The 22,463-nt window shown below is 45.6% G+C and overlaps 1 protein-coding gene across 1 annotated transcript in view; it reads left to right on the forward strand.

Moving 5' to 3' along the window:
* The window catches only part of LOC137433168 (uncharacterized), a 182,872-nt gene that overhangs the window by 53,924 nt on the left and 106,485 nt on the right, over positions 1 to 22,463 (forward strand). The window contains exons 3-5 of the mRNA XM_078782663.1: positions 5,752 to 5,914; positions 9,397 to 9,528; positions 10,071 to 10,262. Coding sequence (XP_078638789.1) covers positions 5,752 to 5,914; positions 9,397 to 9,528; positions 10,071 to 10,262 — 487 coding nt within the window. The remainder of the gene's footprint in view (positions 1 to 5,751; positions 5,915 to 9,396; positions 9,529 to 10,070; positions 10,263 to 22,463) is intronic.

Here is a 22,463-nt window from a genome sequence, read left to right on the forward strand (position 1 = left end):
ATTGAAATGTGAGTAAATTTATTAATCATATTCTATTGGAATATGAATATGTTTATTAATTATGTACTATTGAAATGTAAGTGTCTATTAAATGCGTACAATTGTAACGCCAGTACGGCTATTAATTACATACTAATTATGTAATGGAACGTATTAATAACGGATAATTATGTATTGGAACAATGTTAATGCTATCTATTATTTGAAGTTATGTACTGTACTACACCAGCATAGAAACGCCACACAAGATCACACATACAGCACACAAAACAGGTCTGCAATGTTTTATTGTACTTTCTTGTTGTTCATGAGTTACATTGCCTGTCCACAGATGTTTCAAGAGTGGTTACTGGAGTTTTGAGTAGCTGAGATTAGAACTTCGTGGATATCACTTTGTTGGCTTTCTCAGTAGTGATGGAAAAGGATTAAAAAATATTATTTATCCTTTATATCCAGGCTGTGACTGTTACTTTATCATGAAAATGGTATTTGGTGAAATATAGGTCAGTGTTATATGATATGGAATTTTGAATGAAATCTTCTGGAAATTGGCAATTATGTATAAGAATTGTATTCTTGCAGACCCCTTTGCCCCCTCTTCTTCTAACGGCACCCTTTCAATCGATTTAATATGTTGGAACATTATTGTCCGCCTCTTCTCTGCCAAACCTACTATCTATCAAGTTACTGCTGACATTCCTCTGCCCTTTGTCATTCAGCTCTCCTATTAGTCTCAATTCTGTAAAAAAAAAAAAACCCCCTCAACAATGGTGATTACATGAGTTGAACAATATTTACGTGCATTCTAAATAAATATGTAATAAATAAATAATACTGGACTCAATCAAGTGTTTTGTTTGAGTGGTCAAGTTACAATATTTAGAATCCAAGATATAATCCTTTCATTTCAAGGTCAAGTCCCCGTTCCAACCAGACAGATCTCTCAATCCAGGTAGCTACCGATAAACCGGACATCATCTGTTTAACAGAATCCTTCCTCCCACCAGATGTCCCTGACTCTTTCGTGTCTCTCCCTGGCTATTGTCTCCTCCGGCTTGGTTGTCCTGAACCGTCCTTGTGGCGTAGTTCCACTGTACATCAAAACCACCATTTCTCACTTTCCATGTACAGCTCTTACACCTCCCAAACCTCAGGAATACCCGTGGTTGCGACTTCCCCTTCGCTCCCACTTCATATTTGTCTGTTTGTTGTACCGTCCTCCCAACAGTGATTACTCCATTTAACACTCTCTCTCAGATGACATGGACCAACTTCTAATCACTCATCCCAACTCTCTCTCTCTCTCTTCCTCATATGTAGTGACTTCAATTGTCACCATACAAATTGATTGGCTGGGTGTTGGTACCTCTCTCACCAGCCATGGAACTTCTGTGAAGAACTTGTTTAATTCAATGGGACTGAATCAATCCGTGAATTTTCCCACCTGGACTTTTCCCAATGGAAAATCTTCCCTTTTGGATTTGGTGATGACCAACTTCCGCGCCAATGTATCTTACTCGTCCTCTGCCCAAATTGGCTCATCTGATCATGCTCTTGTGAAGGTCAACATCTCTGGCCATTCTCAGAGAGCCTCAGTGCTGGTGAGTCTGGCAGTTCACGCAGGCAAACTGGCAGGGACTGCAAGCAGCCATCACACTTCAGGACTGGTCTCCTATAACTCAGCCTGGGAATTCTTCCACAGAAACCTCCTCTCCCTTATGCATAAGATTCATATCATCTCGTCTTCAGTTATCCTTCCCATCGTCCCACTCTTGGTACTCCGAATCCTGTGGTGAGGCATTTGCTTTAAAACAACTTGCATCCTCTGGCTGGAAGGCAAATCCAACCAAAGGCAACCTCAGATCAATCCACAAAGCCACAGTAGGTGTGTGTCTACTCTCAGAAGAGCCAGAAAACAACACCTCTCCAATCTCAAGAATTAACTTTTCAAACTCGTCTCCCTCCTCTAAAACCTGGTGGTGCCTTGGCAAGTTGTTCTCTGGTGTATGCTCCCCTTCCATCTATTCCCTCATTTCAAATGGAACTCAGCTCATGAGAAGGCCGAATGCATCAATTCTGCCTTTGCTTCAAAATCTTGTGTCACTAACCGCTCTTGTTCTCTGTACCCACCCTTCCCAGTCATACCCAAGGTGGAAAAGTTTCTGGCATCCCTCGACTCTGACTCTCCAACTGGACCTGACGGCATCAGCTCACGTGTCCTAAAAATCTGCTCTGATGCTCTTGTACTTCCTCTCTCTGCCCTTTTCACCCTGTCATTTACCCTTGGTCATCTTCCATCTGCATGGAAATTGGTCAACATAACAGCATTAAATAAAAAGGTGCAAAAATGGACCCCCTTAACTACAGACCAACTAGATTGTTTCCAATCATCAGCAAGGTCATGGAATCCATTGTCACAGTTGACATAAAATCATTCCTTTTCTCCAACAGACTCATTCATCTCAGATAATCAATTCGGATTCAGACCTCGTCACTCTATCTTGGACATGTTGCTTCTACTCTCCCAACAATGGAGGGAGGCCCTCAATATCAGACATGAGTTCAGGGCCGTTTCTCTGGATAAATCTCGAGCTTTCGATACAGTCTATCATCCTGCCCTGCTCTCCAAACTCTTTGCTTATGGCATACAAGGCCAACTCCACTCTTGGATTACTGACTTCCTCCACTCTCGTAGCCAATGTGTGGCTCTCAATAGAACCCTTTCTTCTCCCCTCCCTGTCAAAGCTGAAGTACTGGAGTATCTCTGATTTTGTCCCGATCGTACATGCGCAGAGAGGAGAGAGATAATATTTCTACTCTGTCTGCCTGCCTGGCAGTCAAACATTATTGAAAATCATTCCAAACAGGAAACTTACTGTTTTCAAGGACTCATAAAGGACATTTACAACAAGCACAAATAACTAATGCAATGTGTTCGATGTTAGATAATAGACATTACTAATGTAATGTGTTAGGGTGGTTTAATAGACACTGCATGAAACGGCAGTAATACACGGAATTAATTTATTGATATGAATTTTACAATCTTTATTTTATCTAAATTGAATTACAATACCTTCAGAAAGTAGTCACACCCATTGACTTTTTCACATTTTGTTGTGTTACAGCCTGAATTTAAAATGAATTACATTTAAATGTTTTGTCACCAATCTACACAAAATACCTCATAACAACAAAGTGAAAACATGTTTTTAGAAAACGTTACAAATATATTGAAAAATCAATACAGAAATGTCTAATTTACTTAAGTATTCAGCCCCCCTGAGTCAATACATCGTAGAAGCGCCTTTCATAGTGATTGCAGCTTCGAGTCTTCTTGGGTATGTCTGTATCACCTTTGCACATCTGGATTTGGGGAGTTTCTCCCATTCTTCCTTGCAGATTTGCTCAAGCTCTGTCAAGTTGGATGGGGTGTGTCAGTGAACAGAAATCTTCAAGTCTTTCCACAAATTATCAATGGGATTCATATCTGGGCTTTGGCTAGGCCACTCAAGGACTTTCACGTTCTCGTTCTGAAGTCATTCCAGTGTTGCTTTGGCTGTATGTTTGGGGGTCATTGTCCAGTTGGAATGTAAATCTTTGCCGCAGTCTAAGGTCTTTTGCATTCTGAAGCAGGTTCTCCTCGAGGACTTCCCTGTATTTGACTCCACTCATTGTTCTCTTTATCCTTACAAGTCTCCCAATCCCTGCCGCTGAAAAGCATCCCCATAGCATAATTCTGCCACCACCGTGCTTCACGGTAGGGATGGTGTTAGATGGGTGATGAACTGTGCTCGGTTTCCGCCAGACGTAGCACCTTGCATTCAGGCCAAAGAGTTCATATTTTGTCTCATCAGACCACAAAAACTTTTGCCTCATGCTCTCATTGTCTTTCACGTGCTTTTCCACCAACTCCAGGCATGTTGTCATGTGCTTTTTTCTCAGGAGTGGCTTCTGTGTGGCCACTCTCCCATAAAGCCTAGATTTGTGAAGTGCTGCAGAGACTGTTGTCCTTCTGGCAGGTTCTTCCATCTTAGCCAAGGAACTCTGTAGTTCTGTCAAAGTGATCATTGCATTCTTCATCACCTCACTGATCAAGGTCCTGCTTGTCCAGTTGCTCCGTTTGGTCGGCCGGCCAGCTCTAAGAAAATTCTGGGTAGTTCCATATTCTTTCCATTTCCTAACGATGTAGCTCCCTGCTCTTGGAAACTTTCACCACTAGAATTTTTTTTATACCCTTGCCCAGAACTATGCCTCCTGACAATTATATCTCAGAGTTCTATGGACAGTTCCTTGGACTTCATGGTGGAGTTTCTGCTCTGACATGCACTGTCAAATGTAGAACCTTATACAGAAATGTGGGTTTCTTTCTAAATCATGTCCAATCAATTGAATTGGCCACAGGTGTACTCCACTCAAGTTATAGCGATATATCAAGGATGATCAAGGGAAATTCGATGCACCTGAGCTCAGTTTGTAGTGCCATAGCAAAGGGGTTGAATACTTATTGACTCAAGACATTTCAGCTTTTCATTTTTACTTAATTTATACAGAAATTCTAAAAAAGAAAAAATCCACATTCTGGGTTATTGTGTGTAGATCAGCGACGAAAAAAATCTCAATTTCATCCATTTTAAGTTCAGGCTGTAACACAACAAAATGTGAATAAAGTCAAAGGGTGTGAATACTTTCTAAAAGCACTGTATATACTTGGACTGTAGAACGCAAATCACCTTCTAAATACTTCCAATAACCTCCAGTTTTATATTACTTTGCAATGGTATATATGGTGATGTATAGGAGTGGTTGGTGTATAAGACTTTGTTGGTATATAAGCTTCAATAGCGCTAAACCTATTTTTTAGCGATCTTTAAAATCATTATTGTACTAAAATTGATGTATAGTCTTAAACACTTCACAAGGTATCATGGTCTATGAACTCTGTACTGTAGATACCTGCACCACTTAAGGTGGACAGTGGCTGTGTTTTCACCCCTGTCTGTTTATCTCTTTGTCTGTTTGTTTGTTTGTCTGTCTGTTTTACTGTGAGGAGGATATCTCATAAAGTTGTGGACAGATTTGGATGAAAATTGGTGGACATGTTGGGTGTGTGACAAGGACGAATTGATTAGATTTTGGTGAAGATCCGGATACTCAAACCTCTTAAAGTGTTTTTTCACCATTGAGAGATAGGACTAAAAACGATATATAGCACGATATCTGAAAAAGTTGTGGACTAGTTATGACAAAACTAGGTGGATTAGTGGGTTTAGTGACAAGAATAAGCCAATTTGATTCTGATTCAGGTTTGGATTCAGATCCGACCTATCAGTTGGATACAAAACGTAAACTGTTCAGCCTTGTGGAGGTGTCTGCTTTACCTGGTGCCATTCTAGTTACCTCCACCAACAAAGGTGGATGGAGGTTATGTTTTCACCCCTGTCTGTCTGTTTGTCTGTCTGTTTGTTTGTCTATTTGTCTGTCTGTTTGTGAAAAAGATATCTCAAAAAGTTGTGGACGGATTCAGACGAAATTTGGCAGTTAGGTAGTGTATGTGACAAGGACGAAATTATTAGATTTGGGTGAAGATCCGGATTCGGATCCGGCTAGTAGAATTTTTAAAGTGATTTTTTCACCATTGGGAGATTTGTTAATAGTTCTAAAAGTTAGATAAACTGTAAGATGTCTACGTTTGCACAACCTATCAAGGTCGTAACTTTACTCGAAGGAAATCTATGGATTGTGTGCTAGGACTCCCCGTGGGAGTGTTTGGAACGTTTGCGTGATGAGCTCACAAGCAACGTGGATGTCACTCGCTTGGTTCCACGGCTTCGTGCCTGCCGTGTCATCACTCATTGTGAAGAAGACGAGATCTTCAGTGACCTCCAACTGAAGAATTGCCGCTTACGCATGGGTAAGTTGTGTAACGTCAATTCATAATTACTGCCATTTTTTTACCTCCACCACCTAAGGTGGATGGAGGTTATGTTTTCACCCCTGTCTGTCTGTCTGTCTGTCTGTCTTTGTGAACAGGATATCTCAAAAAGTTATGGACGGATTTGAATGAAACTTGGTGAGCAGGCTGTGTGTGTGACAAGGATGAAATGATTGTATTTTAGTGAAGATTCGGATCCAGATCTGGATCAGCGATTATAGCATGATATCTAGCAGAATATCTCATGTGGATTGTGTCTGGATTGTTGACTGAAAGCACTGTGATTCTTTTAATTGATTCTTCACCATCGAGTGATTTGGCTAAAACCGATATTATAGCACAATAACTCAAAAAGTTATGGACGGATTCGGATGAATCTTGGTGGACAGGTTGCGCTTCACACAAAAAGGTGCAAAAACAGATCCTTGCAATTACAGACCAATCAGCCTGCTCCCAATAATCAGCAAGGTCATGGAATCAATCATCGCTTCTGACATCAAATCCTTCCTCTTCTCCAATGGCTTGATCTCGGATCATCAATTTGGATTCAGACCAGGTCATTCTACTCTGGAAATGCTGCTTCTGCTGTCTCAACAATGGATGGAGGTCCTTAATGCCAAACAGGAAATCAGAGCTGTCTCCCTTGACATATCACGTGCCTTCGATATGGTCTGGCACCCAGCTCTGCTCACCAAACTCTCCTCCTTTGGTATTCATGGAAATCTCCACTCATGGCTTGCGGACTTCCTCTCCGGTCGTAGTCAACGTGTGGCCCTGAATGGATTTCTCTCATCTCCCCTTCCTGTTGGATAGAAGGAGAATGTATGACCCGAGGAAGGAGCCTCGTGTGCAGATGAGCTTGACCGGGAGATTGGTGAAATGCCGGCTGAAATGGGCTGGACATTTCGTGCGGATGGGGGAAGAGAGAATGGCAAAAGGGCGAATAGGATGAGGGAACAAGGTAGGAGGAAAAGAGGTAGACTGTGGTTGAGATAGGGAGATTGTGTGTAGAGGGATACAAGTACGGTGGGGGTGGTTGGAGGGTGGAGAGAGTTGGTTGAGGATAAAGGAAACTGGAGGATGATTGTGGTCAAGGTTGGGCAGAAGCTTGGTACCATTGGACCTCTTCTATTCCCTTATAAAGGGAATAGGAGGAGATCAACAATTGCCAGAGCATCCTTTGCACTTTTATGTAATAATCATCTGGTACTTAATAACTATCCAAAATTCTCTTATGGCCATAAACCTTGACTTGCCATACCGAATTGGGGAAAACACCTGTTCTACATTCTCACAAACTATTCTAATGCCTAGGTCACACATAGGCGGATATTTTGGCGACTAACGGCGACTGCCGGCGATCAAGATTTTTCGGCGACTACTGGCGATGTCGGGCGGTCAAATATGGTCAGGCGGCAGTATGGCGACTGCAGGCGGCCACATTGCGCCTGCATTGCGACGACGCCCAGAGTGGGATGGCGACTGTCGAAGATCGACGACGACTGCATTGCGGATGCACGGCGGCAGCGTGGCGACAGTCTGGCGGCTAGATTACGACCGATGGCGGATCGCGGCGACTGCATTGGGGCCGGGTGGCGGTTTACTCCGACGTCCGCAAGACTGCAATAAGACCGCCGGCGATTGGAGACGATTCACACAACTTTTTAAAATCTTTATTTCTCTATTTTACATTTCACTTTATTCATTTCAATGATGTGTGACATGAAGCATAAAGATGTTTGATGTACAATTTATATAGTTAATAAAGATGTATCATTGCAATGTAATTGTTGGAACCCATCTGTGGATCGGTCCCATCGGCCGATGGGTCTGGCCCATCTGTGGATGCACGAGAAATGACGGTGCAGACCCATCGGCCGATGGGTCTGCGCCATCTGCGGATGTGTTGTTCACCTTGAAGGAATGTATATGCATCAATGGTGGATGAGTATGTTTATTTGAACCTAAAAATAAGCAATTGATGTCATAAATGTTTATAAAGCAGTCCGTGACATGTGGTTTGTCGATAACCGTTTGTCGATAAGATAAAAATAAGATAATGTCGCTCCATTTAAATAAGATAATGTCGCTCTCCATTGTTTATATGGCAATTCCTGGCACCATTCTGTGGGGCGATTGCGGAAGACTATGAGCGACTGGGTTGCGGTCGCTTTACGGTCTTATTACGGATACCGACGACAGCATGGCGGTTCCATCATGACAGCATGGCGGATTTTTTTCCATTGCGACTGAGCGCGCCGTTTTTAAACATTTAAAAAACTTTTTGGCCCCTTTGCGACTCTTGCCGACTGCAGCCGACCTGGGGAGGATAACCGCGACTACAGGCGACCGTCCATTACGGTTTCATTACCAGTAGCCAGTAGTCGCCGACAAATCCGCCTATGTGTGACCTAGGCATAACATTCCAATTGCTATGCAATTTATATACTTAAACTTCACAAAAAGGACATTGATACTATAATTGGCAATGTTTAAAAAGTACAATAAATATTTTGAGTACTCTTCAAGAAGTGAACTGAAAGACCAGCATAGAATTGATAAACATCATATTTGTTGCAGAAAAGTGTGATCTTTTAAAAAGTTTCTATCTAAATTTGAACTCCAGTAATGTGTGTAAATCCATCATTTGTGTGAGGATAGATTGAACCACCTTTTAAGGCCATTTTTCCCTGCAGAGCAGGGGTTGGCCTTTTTCGGGCACCGTGGTCCCCTTTTTGAAGCAATGTTATATGGCCGGATGCCCTTCCTGTCGCCAACCCTGTTGGTCACCTCTTGCGACACACAGGGAATTACCAGTGAACTGGTACTCAATTTGCCGACCTCGGAAGGACGACAGGCTGAGCCAACCCCCCTAGCATTAATTCAGCGATCGAAGGGGATTCGTACCCAGGATCCGAGGACCCCAAGCCGGCACCCGAACCGCTAACCCAACACAAGGCTTTGTGTGAGGATAGATTTCTGACCAGTAATATTTGATGCAGAAGCTGAGTATGTGTTCTTAGTAAAGCCATATGAAATAGTGCGGTGGTTCCCATCGCAGTGCTGAGTGTGCATGCAACTAAAGGGCACAGCTTGAGCACCTGGATTTTAGGGTTTAATGCAAAGCACGAAATGAATGGCATGTGCACCCTCACCTTCTGAAACAACCATATAATGTGCATAAAGTAAATAGTAAAAAAAAAAAAAAAGGGAAATGGGAGGATGGTAAATGGGGGTTAGAGGGAGAGGTAGGTCAGAGCTTCCCCATCTAATGCTGAACTCTGCATAGGGTATTTCTGCCTTGGATTATGATATCTTGATCCCAGAAATTCTGAACACACCTTATAGACAGCCCCTTTCTTCTCAAATATTCCTTTAAAAAAAACAAACATTGAAACGGCCACAGATTTATGTTACCTTCATCTCACTTTCTGCACTTTTTTGTATGTTGTCAACAACAGGACGTTTGTTGGATATTTTGTACACAAAAGGAGAAAAAGGACTCCAGGCCTTGTTTGACTCTTTGGAACGGTATTACCCAGAGCTGTACCACGAGCTAACTGGAAAGGAATCTACGTTTCCGACACAATCTGGTGAGCTGAAGGTGCATTAAATTTGCCACACGCGTTTAATGTTAAAAAAATTATGTTTTTTTTTTTTACATTGATCTGAGGTTCATAGTGGAGCTTGTACTTAAATTGGCTTGTACTAATCGGTTCAACTTTGAATCATAATATATACTTATACCTCCATGTACTTAAGTAGTAGTACTTGATGTTAGCTCTTACACAAGCCTCGATGTTGTGTAAAAAAAAAAGAAAAAAAAAAAAGGACAAAGACATTGGGAAAATTCATTGTACTTTTACAAGGAGATTCATGTACAATGGATAAATACAAATGGTTTATGGGATTTAAACCTGGGTTCCTCACATCATAAACCAGGCCTTCAGATGCATATGTTATCAAGCTATCCCAACACCCTGATTGTTTTGTTGCACTGCCTTTGTTACTTTCTCATAGTTACAAAGTTCAAACTTTTTCCCTGTCTGGTCATTCTCCTGCCTGTCTGCATTTCATAGCTGCCCATTTCCTATGCTTTACCCACAACCATTTTTCCTTTGTGTGTACTGCTCAGAGTCAGACGCAGCCCCTCAATGGTTGCTCACTGAGCTGCTTAATGAGAAACGCCTCTCATGTGAACTGAAATCCACTGTTGCTGCTCTTGAACGCCAGCAACGGCTAAATCTACAAGACCTCCAGCAATCAGCGGACAAGCAAAATATTCTCAAAACAGAGAACCAAGAGCAGCAGGAGGAGCTTGCAAAAGGTATATTATTTGATTTTATTGTCTTTTATCACTTGATTTGATGGCAGAATACCTTGGGAGACCAGGTTGTCTCAACAATTCAATTCAATATTTTCCTTTGTTCTGGAAAAGAAAATAAACTGAAATACTAATAAACTAAACTGAAATATTAAACTGAATACTAGGTATGATTTTTAATTTTTCCTTCACATCCTTATTTTAAAAATAAAACGAGAACGACACTCTTCGACGTCACGACGTTGATTGATATGCCCCCACCCACATTATTACATAATTATACATACTTGTACCAAGTTTGAGTTAAATCCATTCAGCTGTAAACAAGTATGACATGACCTCTGACCGTTGGCCTCTTGACCCCATAATCTAATCTCTTTATCTTTATGTCATTAAACATACAGTCACGTGAAAAAGTAAGTACATCCCATGTAAAGTTTTGACTTTTTCAACATATTTCGACATACAGCTATTTTATCTTCATTTCAACAATATTGATAGATAAAGGTGACATAATATAACAATTATCATGAAACATTTACATTTTGTAGTCCATTGTATAATTTAAATAAACATAAATGCAAATTTCGCATGTGGAAAAAGTAAGTACACCCTGATATTTATCACTACTTTAAATACCTAAAATTAGAATCAGGTGCACCAGCTCAGGTGCAAATGATTAGAACATCGTTCGAGAGGATCTTGGAGGAACCTGTCTTATTTAAACCTCAGACATTTAGTTTGGTTTGCTCTTTGTTGTTGAAGTGTGCGGCGTCACCATGCCTAGATCAAAAGAGCTCTCTGAGGCCTTCAGAAAGAAGGTTATAGATGCCTACGAGTCTGGGAAGGGATTTAAAAAGATCTCCAAACAATTTGAAATCAATCATTCAACTGTCCGGAAGATCATCTACAAGTGGAGAAGATTCCAAACAACTGCCAACTTGTTCAGGCCAGGCCGCCCCAGCAAGTTCAGCCCGAGAGCAGACCGCAAGATGCTAAAAGAAGTCTCTAAGAACCCCAGAATGTCATCATGGGACCTACAGGTAGCTCTTGCCACTGTTGATGTCGAAGTGCACGAATCTACCATAAGAAAGAGGCTGCACAAATTTGATCTACATGGGAGGTGTGCCAGGAGGAAACCTTTGCTGTCCAGAAAGAACATCAGGGCAAGACTAAAGTTTGCCAATGAACACCGAGGAAAAAACCAGTACTTCTGGAACAATGTGCTCTGGACAGATGAGTCAAAGGTAGAGCTATTTCGCCACAGTACCAGAAGACATGTTTGGCGAAAACCAAAGAAAGCATTTGACCACAAGAACCTGATACCAATTGTAAAGCATGGTGGTGGAAATATTATGGTTTGGGGCAGCTTCGCTGCATCAGGGCCTGGGCAGCTCACCATCATAGAATCCACTATGAATTCTTCATTGTACCAGAGGGTGCTTGAGGATAATGTGAGGCCATCTGTCGGGAAGTTGAAGCTCAACCGAAGGTGCAACATGACAATGACCCTAAACATACCAGTAAATCCACCAAGGAATGGCTGAAAAGAAAGAATTGGAGGGTTCTGGAATGGCCAAGTCAAAGCCCGGATCTAAATCTCATCGAGATGTTGTGGGGGGATTTGAAATGAGCTGTGCATGCAAGAAACCCCTCAAACATCGCACAGCTGAAAGAATTCTGCATGGAGGAGTGGTCAAAAATTTCTCCCAGTCGATGTCAGAGACTGGTAGACAGTTATAAGAAATGCCTACTTGAGGTTGTTTCTGCCAAAGGGGGCAATACCACCTATTAGAGCCAAGGGTGCACTTACTTTTTCCACATGCGAAATTTGCATTTATGTTTATTTAAATTATACAATGGACTACAAAATGTAAATGTTTCATGATATTTGTTATATTATATCACCTATATCTATTAATATTGTTGAAATGAAGATCAAATAGCTGTATGTTGAAATATGTTGAAAAAGTCAAAACTTTACGTGGGGTGTACTTACTTTTTCACGTGACTGGACATGTACCATGTTTGATTTAGTTCCCTTCAGCTGTTCTTAAGTTATCGCAGTAATGAAAACCTATTACAGACTCTGACCTTTGACCTCTTGATGCCAAAATCAAATCAGTTCATCTTTGCATCATAATATGTTACGTTTATTGGGGTATGTGAAATAATCCCATAGGAATGTCTAATTATAGCATGGACTATGGACATGTAGGAGAAATCTCGATGTACTTTAGTAGGGAAACTGTAGCTTAAGATTGTTTATGTGTCTTCACACGAGGGGTGAAGCCGTGATAATTAGTGTCGGGAATAAGGTTAATTTTCCCCAGCACGTGATTTCCCCTCTGTAATTTCCCCTTCACATTTTGCTGACAAGGCCATGCAAGCCTCCATTAAACAACAACCACGGCCGGCAGAACCCGAGCAGAGCCAATCGGACTAAGCCCCACCCGAAGGACCTAATATGGAAAAAGGCCACTCCCCCGGAGTGGTGTGATAGGGAGGTGGAGAGAAAGCCATCAGGCAACGTCCGGAAACGTTCCGATTGGCGGATGTGAGTGGAGAAGAAGAGCGCATCTCTCTCTCTCTCTCTCTCTCTCTCTCTCTCTCTCTCTCTCTCGTGCTCTCGCGCTCTCTCGAGGAGGACATTTGCCATTGTTGAAGAGGTGGACATTTTTGGCTTTGCGAGGGAGGAGAGCACAGATGGGCGGCTTGGTGGAGGAGTGGGAGGTTACTTAGCGGCGGAAAGGATCCTGGGAGTGTGAAGCGGAGTTCATGTGTGAGGAGAAGGGAATGCGGGTAGTGCTCGCCGACTGCCTGTGGAGCCGAAAGCACTGAGCGCTTTCGGGCCATCGCCATTTTTGGAGCGCTTCCCATGCGAGTGGCTACATTGAACTTCGCCACCGCCTCTGGCCATACAGAAAGCCATTTGGGACATGAGCTAAGTGTGTCGGATTGGGACTTAGGACTTGGGACTCAGAAGACTCAGATGAAAGGAGCAACGGATATATTTATTAGAACTCGAGTACACAAGCTTGAGGACAGCAAAGTTGTATTGAAACTCACAAAGAATGACCAACAGTACAACAAGATGCTCTGAAATAATTCAATTAACATTGCTTTATATAAGGAGAATCAGGGGTGGAGTTAGCTCACAAGTCACGGAGACAGAATGGGCTCATTGGTTCCCCCACCACAGTCCCATCCTGTTGTTCAGTTAATTAAAGGAAGTTCATCCAAGGCCAGTCATGGGTTAGCTCTGATAAGGAGATGGTCAGCATTATGTGGCAACATGTTTACAACTTTCTGTATAGAAAGCTAGCTTGGGAAAGTACAAAGGGAGTGGACACTCATAAAACTGTCAACTTGCAAGATAATGGCAAAGTCAGGAGAAAGGCAAAGAGAGATAACAGTTGCCTCCAAGGCCTGAGAAGGGGAACTAGAGATTGTGCCCACGCAGGCCACAGCACACAGGCAGAGAACTCCTTATTAGGATATTACACATCCTCAATGCACAAGAAAGAACTCAGTATCATAAAAGAGTACAGTAGTAAGTCAAAACAAAACATATAAACGGTTATACTTGGAAATTGGTAAAGCAGCAAGGATATACAAAGGGGGAGGGGCATTACAGCTCCCTACATACCGCCCTTTTGGATCTAAGATACAAAGTTATCTACGAGCCAATCAAAGGCCTTTTTTGTATACAATATCGAGGCTCGTGAAAGAGCGAACATTAATCACATGAACACACAGAAAGACAAACCGACACATAAAACATATAACATAGGGAGCGGTAGACAAGATGGGGAGAGAGGGGGAAGGACACAAACACAACATTTGAGAGCAGGGACCGAGAGACATGGAGACATCGAGAGATCTGAGAGAGGGCGAGGGCTTTGGGGGGGGGGGGGGGCGTGGGAAGGGGGCAGTGGGAGAGGTATAAAACATATGGACACTGCCAGGACTTCCAGGAAAGAAGTTGGAATTTCAAACAAGGTGGATCTGGGGTGAATTAGCGGGGGTAGAAAAGATCAAGGTTTTGGATGGGGGAAGATAAGAGATGGTGGTGAACAGCTGTTTTAAAGACCTGGAGGGAGGAGTGGGATTGAAGGGAGTGAGGGAGTTTGTTCCAGAGGCGGGAGAAAAGAGGAATGAAAGAGTGAAGGTGAGCGGAGAGCCGAGATTTCGGCAGTTTAACCATCAGAGGGTTGCTGGCAGATCTTGTGCGACCTGTAGGAATATTTGGGGGACAGAGCACAGAGAGAGCTGGGGGTGTAAGGCCGGAGAGGAGTCGGTAGAAGACAGAAAGACCACCTACCTGCCTGCGGTGAGTGAGTGAAAGGCCCTCAGAGATAGCTTCATCGCGGGAGATTCCAATAATTCTGAAAGCTTTGGTTTCAACAGCGTGAAGCCGAGCTAGGTGTGAGGCAGGAGCACCGGCCCATAGGGGAGAACAGTATTCCATTGAGCTGCGGATGAAAGCCTTGTATGTGGTGAGGAGCTCAGGTGTGCCGAGGAAGGACTTCGCACGACGGAGGATGCCCAGTCGGCGACTGGCTTTGGAGGCCAGCTTGGAAATGTGGTTTTCCCAAGAAAGATCATGGCAGATAGTGAGACCCAAAATCTTGAGCGACAGAACTTCTTGGAGAGGATTGTTGAGAAAGTAGATGGGAGGGTTGTCCAGTCGATCTTTTCGGAGAGACATAGTAAGAGTGTGAGATTTGTCAGGATTGAAAGACATGTTCCACTTGTTTGACCAGTCTGTGATTTTGTCCAGGTCTTCAGAGAGTGAGGAGGCAGCAGACTGCCGATCTGAGGGAAGAGGAATGGAGCGGCAGAGAGTGGAGTCATCAGCAAAGAGATAGAGAGGATTTTCGAGAGAGTCAGAGAGATCATTGATGAAGACCAGAAAAAGCACGGGGCCCAGAACACTGCCTTGGGGAACTCCAGCCTGAACAGGAAGAGGAGATGAGAGAAAACCATTCAGGGCCACACGTTGACGACGACTAGAGAGGAAGTCCGCCAGCCATGCGTGGAGATTTCCATGGATACCAAAGGAGGAGAGTTTGGTGAGCAGAGCGGGGTGCCAGACCGTGTCGAAGGCACGTGATATGTCGAGGGAGACAGCTCTAATTTCCTGTTTGGCATTGAGGACCTCCATCCATTGTTGAGACAGCAGAAGCAGCATGTCCAGAGTAGAGTGACCTGGTCTGAAACCAAATTGATGATCAGAGATCAAGCCATTGGAGAAGAGGAAAGATTTCATATCAGAAGCAATGATGGATTCCATGACTTTGCTGATAATTGGGAGAAGGCTGATTGGTCTGTAGTTGCTAGGATCTGTTTTTGCACCTTTTTTGTGCAAAGCGGTGATGTTGGCTGATTTCCAAGCAGATGGCAGTTGACCTTGAGCAAAAGAGAGGGTGAAGAGAACAGAGAGAGGGTGAGATAGAGCAGCAGAGCAGGATTTTAGGACCCGTGGGCTGATGCCGTCGGGTCCAGTTGCAGAATCAGAGTCGAGGGTTGACAGAAACTTTTCCACCTTGTCAGGAGGAAAGGACACGGAGTCCAGGAGCAGCAGGGTACGACTGGGTATGGTGGGTACAGAGATGGATGGGTTTGGGACACAAGATTTAGAGGCAAACACAGAGTTGAGGCATTCAGCTTTTTCACGTGCGGAGTCAGCTGTGTAGCCGTTTGAGGTAAGGGAGGGGATGGAGGGGGAACAAACACCAGAAACGGATTTGACCAGACGCCACCAGGATTTGGAAGAGGGAGACAGATAAGAGAGTTCGGTCTTGAGAACGGAGAGATATTGTTTCCTGGCTCTCCTGAGGGTGGACACACACTTGTTTCGGGCTTTGTGAAAGGAAATGAGATTTCCTTCCGTTGAAATCGGAAGATCATTCTTTATTTCTTTACAAAACAGTCGGGGACCCTCGCAAACTTTATCTTTATTTCAAACAAAACAGAAAAATCATTCAACATATCACGCGAAGGCAGCCCCGTAAGAATGTCCCGTACCAAAGCACCACACAAACTCAGTAGGATGATTCGCGTCTGTATGTGAGTATGCAATGTAAGGCCGTAAAAGCAGAGTGATCAAATGGCACACAAAATCCACCAAGAGAGGTGGGAGAGACAGTGTAAAGGATTCACTAAACGTAACGTACCACACGAATGCATCCCAGTGAGCATGTCCCGTACCCCCGTACCGCACAGCGCACTCAGCAGGATGATCCGCGGGTGTGTGGGTGCAAGTGGGTGTAAGTGGATGTATGATGTAAGGCGGGTGTAGATGGTGTATGAGGTGAGACCGTAGAGACATGAAGATCGAATAGCGCGCCAAATCCACAACGAAGACCTCTGGTTCCACCGGGGTCCACACCCAGGAAGATCTCCGACCCACCCTTGGTCCACAGAGGTGCAGCCGGACTCCTCCCCAACTGGAGCTCGCCCAGGCTTCCCCAAGTGAAATCCTTGTAGATCTTCAGCGCTCAATCGATATTCATGTTCATGAGGTCTCTTACGTGCTGGTGATCTAGGGAAGACACAACATCGTCAGTATCAGGTGGCTCAAACCTATGGCCATGAAATAAAGCATAACGATCCAAAGGTGGGAGAGAAACTTCCTTTGGGTCAAAGTCGAGATCGTCCGAGGCGATGCTGCTTGCTTCGCTGTTATCCACGGGCGAATCTCCAAAACAATCAGACTCGGAACTCAGAGTATTTTCACGATCGAGTTCCTCTCCATCCGGGCTTGGGTTCACAGCTGGGTCCAAGTCCCGGACTGGGTCAGTGGCGTTTGACTCACTGTGGGCTTGTGAGACATGGGGAGGCAAAGCCTGCATTGAAATATAAACATCAGTCGGGGACCCTCGCAAGTGGCCCACATCATCATTGGTAACATCATCAGTAACATTATTCTCAGGTGGCGTAGGCCTGCGACGTCGACGGCCACCCATAGTCATAGCCACGGCATGGCATATCGTGAAGAAACGAGAGGAATCCTTCAGGAAATCGTCAATTTCTTCATTCGACGTGTCGGGGCCCAGTTTAAACGGCCTCCTGGCAGCCTGGAATGCTTCGAGGTCCGCATAAGTGTACTCGACATCATTATCGGTAATATCAACAATGGAAGAACAATCTTCGGAAGCGGAGATCTCATTGTCGCGGCCCAGTGGCTCGTCCGGGTCGTCGTTCCAGGATCCGCGGTCTGCAGTCACGTCGATGGCCAGTGTGTCATCTGGACCCGCGGTCAGCTTTTCAAGCATCACCATGGCCTTTTCTGTTGTCGTCTTCAGTGTCCATCCTGTGGAAAACTTCCTCACACACGCAAGGACTAAAGCCTTGATTATTACACAACAAACCACGATTCCAAGGACTATTGCCAAGGCGGTTAGTACCCACTTTACAATTGTGCCTGTCCACCCTTTGAACCAGTCGGTAAGCCACTGGTGGGAGGCTTCCCGATCCATTCGATCCCTTGTCAATGAGTGAGCGCTTTCCCTTAACGTTATAATAGCAGCACTGACGCCCTGTGAGGGGTCAGGAATAAAAGTGCAACATTTACCCTCAATTATCCCACATACCCCTCCTCGTTCTGCCAATAGCATATCTAATGCAACCCTATTTTGCATAACCATTGTACGCAGATGGACAACTGTGTCCAACATTTCGTCGTGTGCTGTAGCGGTGGCGTTGGCTACAGTTTCTAAGATTAACGCAATTTTGTCAATGCGGTAACTGCTCATGACCGTCCCAGCCCATGGGAAAAAGAAACTAACGGCCTTCTCCCAATCAGCGCCATGTAAGGTGGTGGTGCCGTCGTCGTTCCAATAGGTGCTTCGTTGTGTCCTTATGAGTGCGGGGGTATTATGCAAGTGTTGTCGCATTTCCATTTCTGGGAAAACTGATCCTAAATAGCAACGTCCTCCCCAATTATCAGGTAAATACGGGTAAGCTTTGTTCCCGCATACAAACATGGTTCCGTGTGGAGCCACTAAATGAGTGGTCATGCAAGTGCGACGGTCTGCGATAGTGTTTGTTCCGTTTACCCCTTCCCATGCCAACTGGAGGTGTGTGAGATTATGTAAGGGCGAATTCGTAACATTTATTAACAGCATGTGTTTCCCTTCCCTAGGGTCCACGAGGAGGGTAGCTCTACACACAGACTTGCCTACCGTTATTTGGCCCTTTCCTTCTAAGCAGAGGGCCCCCCTAGCCGGTTTAACCCAAACCGGCACCGGACGTTCCTCAAAGTGTCGGGACTGGATGGGGGGCGAGTACTGGAAAACTCGTTTACACGCGGTTCCGTCAGAACCTTGGCTTGTCATGGTTGTACTAAGGCATTTGGTGTCTAGTGGCTTTGAGCACAAATCATTGAGTGATAGGGGTAACGCTACCATTGGTATTCCTGTTGTGCTGGTGCGGGGAAGGTGCATACACATCCAACACCGTGTCCTATTCTGTAATGTGGCCATATGCCGTGCGACCTTCCAGTATGTGTTCTCCTCTGGCTTCTTTCTTACTTTCTGGGCAGGCGGAGTCTTAATGACGTAAGCGGCGCAACTAGGTCGAAGGTAAGATGTGGTTCCATTTGGGATTGTCGTGCGAGGGGGCCATATTCCACATTCAAGTATCATTGTTGTATCCGGACCAATGGGGGCATAATGCAACATGAGGGTAGTATTCTCAACACCCTTGCCCCATCCATATCCTCGGGCATGTCGGCCGCTTATGTCCCCATATGTTCCATTTTCCACTTTCCTAACCTTAGTCAGGACTAGGCGTGTTCTTGTCATCCGTGCCTGTGGTGTGTTATTGTGTACCACTATAGCTTCCACCCATCTTACAGATAACCACTTAAAGCTCGTTTCCAGCTTACAGCAATTCACCGCTATTTTGTCTCCCCAGTTAGCCGTTATATACTTGACGGGATAGAGGGAAAATGCTGAATAGTTGTCGGGTCCTGGGTACTTGGGGAGGTCCTTTCTCAGTAGCTCAAAGTTCAAGAGCCTATCTCCGGCAGGGGGTTTGAGGCAGCTACCCAGAATTCCCATCATCATGACCGTCATCGCCGCCCTTAGGAGACTGTGGTGCCCTAGGCAATGCATTGTCTTCGGCAGTGTGAGGTGCGGTGTCTTCAGCAGTGAGGGGTGCGGTGTCTTGTGTGACTTGTGGTGCGGGAATGGACAACTTACAATGGGTGGCGTGGATCCACGAAGGTTTACCCTCGCAGAAGACTGCCGTCGGTGTGACTAGTAGCACCTGGAATGGTCCCTTCCACCGTGGCTCCAAAGCAGCCTTGCGGGTGAAGTGCTTTACGAGCACCCAGTCGCCGGCCTGGAAGTCGTGGATGGCGTGGCCTATTGGTTCAGGCAGCGCCTCTCGTACTCGAGCATGGATGCTGCGTGCCACATTCGACAAGCCTATGCAAAATCTCAAAAGCATGTCATCCATTACTGGCAAAGCAAGGGTGGACATGTCTGTTGGTGCTGAAACGGGCAAGCTCATAGGTCGTCCCATTAATATTTCGTGGGGGGAAAGGCCCGTAGTGCGACCCGGGGTGGAACGAATGCTCATCAATGCAAGCGGAAGAGCCTCTGGCCACCTCAAGCCTGTGTCTGCGCAAAGTTTCGCTAGTTTATTCTTTAAAGTCTTGTTCGTTCGTTCCACAAGTCCTGAGGACTGTGGGTGGTAGACGCAATGGAAGGATTGTTTAACGCCCAACGCCTTCAGGATGCCCTTAACCACCTGCGCCGTGAAATGGCCCCCATGATCTGACGAAATTATCTGGGGAATGCCAAATCTGCACATAAAATCCCGCACGAGGCGCTTCACTACTGTCGGAGCATCGGACTTGACGCATGGGTATGCTTCGACCCATTTGGTGAACGTATCTATGATCACCAACACATAGCGAAATGACATACTTGGTTCCAATTCTGTAAAATCGAACTCGATAGTTGCGAACGGCCCACTGGGCGGGGGCCGTCCCCCATCATGTGCATGTCTCGGTGGCGCCCCTCTATTGTGTTGCTGGCAGACCACACACGATCGGCACACTTCGGATACAATCCGTGACAGTCCTGGCGCTGCCCAAGTGTAGTCTATCTGTCCCATCACCCCCCTCTGGCACACATGACCATTCTGATGAGCCATGCGTGCCAGCCAAGGCAGTAAAGCCTGGGGTGCTATAGGTTTTTCATCAAGGGTCCACATTTCCCCTGGCCCAGGGCGTATCGCTCCTCGTTTGAGCCAGACCTCGTGTTCGGCCGTCGGTGCAGCATTTTGCAAATTTATGATATCGTCCTTAGTTGGTGTGGCGGGTGGTCCCGCAGTCGGTATGTCAGCAATCTGTGCGGCTGTCTTCTGTGCTCGTGTCACCATCGGCATGTTGCGTTCTATCTGTTGGTTGGCGGCCTTTCCTGCCGCCTCGTCCGCCCTTGCATTGCCCCGGGCAACGTCAGTGTCCGCCCTTTGGTGGCCACGACACTTAATTACCGCGATAGCGCGGGGAAGTAAAATACTTCGGAGGAGCCCTTCTACTAGCGCGCCATTCTTTATTACTGAACCGGCAGATGTGAGAAAACCTCTCATCTTCCAGATGGCCCCTTTATCGTGGACAACGCCGTGAGCGTAGGCCGAATCTGTGTAAATGTTGACGGCAAGGCCTTCCGCCAAGCTGCACGCTCTAGTTAAGGCGCACAGCTCCGCCTGCTGTGCGGAAAATGTAGGTGGAAGACGCCCGCTCTCTACCGTTTCGCTATCCGAGCACACGGCGTACCCGGACAACAGAGACCCATCCCATGCGCGCCTAGCAGATCCATCGACATAATATGTACAGTCGGGATATTCTAAGGGATTGTCCTTTAAATCCGATCGCACCGTGGAGACTAGCTGCACAACGTCGGTGCACACATGGGGTTCGCCCTCCTCTGGGGTGGGCATCAGTGAGGCTGGGTTGAGTGTCGTGCAACGTTCGATCGTGATGTTGGCTGCAGTGATCAGTGCGGATTCGTATTGCATTAATCTAGTGTTAGACAAATGCTGTGTGCTTCGCTGTAACAACAGCGAAGTGACGCAATGTGGTACCCGTAGCGTTACTGGGTGTCCCATAACGATGTCCGCTGTTCTTTCTACTGCGTACCTGGCCGCTGCCACGGCTTGCAGGCACACCGGAAACCCTTGTTCGACCGGGTCTAACTTTTTACTAAAGTAGGCTACCGGCCGCTCCTTATCCCCATGGGTCTGTGTCAAAACTGACTGGGCGAAACCTCCCACGGCGTGAGTGTAAAGGGTAAATGGTTTCGCATAATCCGGGAGTCCTAATGACGGTGCCGTAACCAGCGCCTGTTTCAGCCCGTCAAAACCTCGCCTCATTTCTGGTGTCCATACCAATTCGTCCGAGGCGGTTGATCTGGTTGCCTCGTATAGTGGCTTAGCTAGCAGCGCAAAATCAAGTATCCAAGTGCGGCAATATCCCGTCATACCTAGGAAGCGCAGCAGTTGCCGTTGCGAGCAAGGGCGAGGCAGCTCCATAATAGCGGTCACTCGTCCAGCATCCAATTCTCGTTTGCCGTGCGAAATGGCGTGTCCCAAGTAAGTTACAACCTGCCGCACAAACTGAAGTTTTGGTCTGCCTACTTTGTGGCCTTTGGCCGCCAAGGCCTTTAATAGGGCCAAAGAATCCATTTCGCACGCCTCCTTTGAAGGGGAGCAAATCAACAAATCGTCAACGTATTGCAGCAACACTGACCCTCCCTTCAATTCCACATCCGCCAGGTCGCGGTGCAGCGCCCGAGAAAACAGAGTGGGGCTATCTGAAAACCCCTGAGGTAGCACTGTCCAAGTATACTGGCGCCCCCTATGGGTGAAAGCGAACAAGTATTGTGACTCAGGCGCGATGGGCACAGAGAAAAACGCAGAACAAAGGTCGATGACCGTGAAGTATGTTGCGTCCGGCGGAATTGACATCATGAGGGTTTCTCCGTTTGGAACTAGTGGGTGTATACCCTGTATCACCTTGTTCACCTCTCTTAAATCCTGTACAAACCTCCATTTGTCCTTCGACGGCTTTTTCACTGGCAAAATTGGTGTATTACATGGGCTGTTAGTTTCCACGATAATTTTCTGTTCCACTAGTGATTGAATTACCGGTGCTATGCCTACGTCGGCCTCAGCTCGTAGCTTATA

Source organism: Myxine glutinosa, chromosome 1 (genome assembly GCF_964187855.1).
Source record: "Myxine glutinosa chromosome 1, kmMyxGlut1.1, whole genome shotgun sequence".
Classification (NCBI taxonomy): Eukaryota; Metazoa; Chordata; class Myxini; order Myxiniformes; family Myxinidae; genus Myxine; species Myxine glutinosa.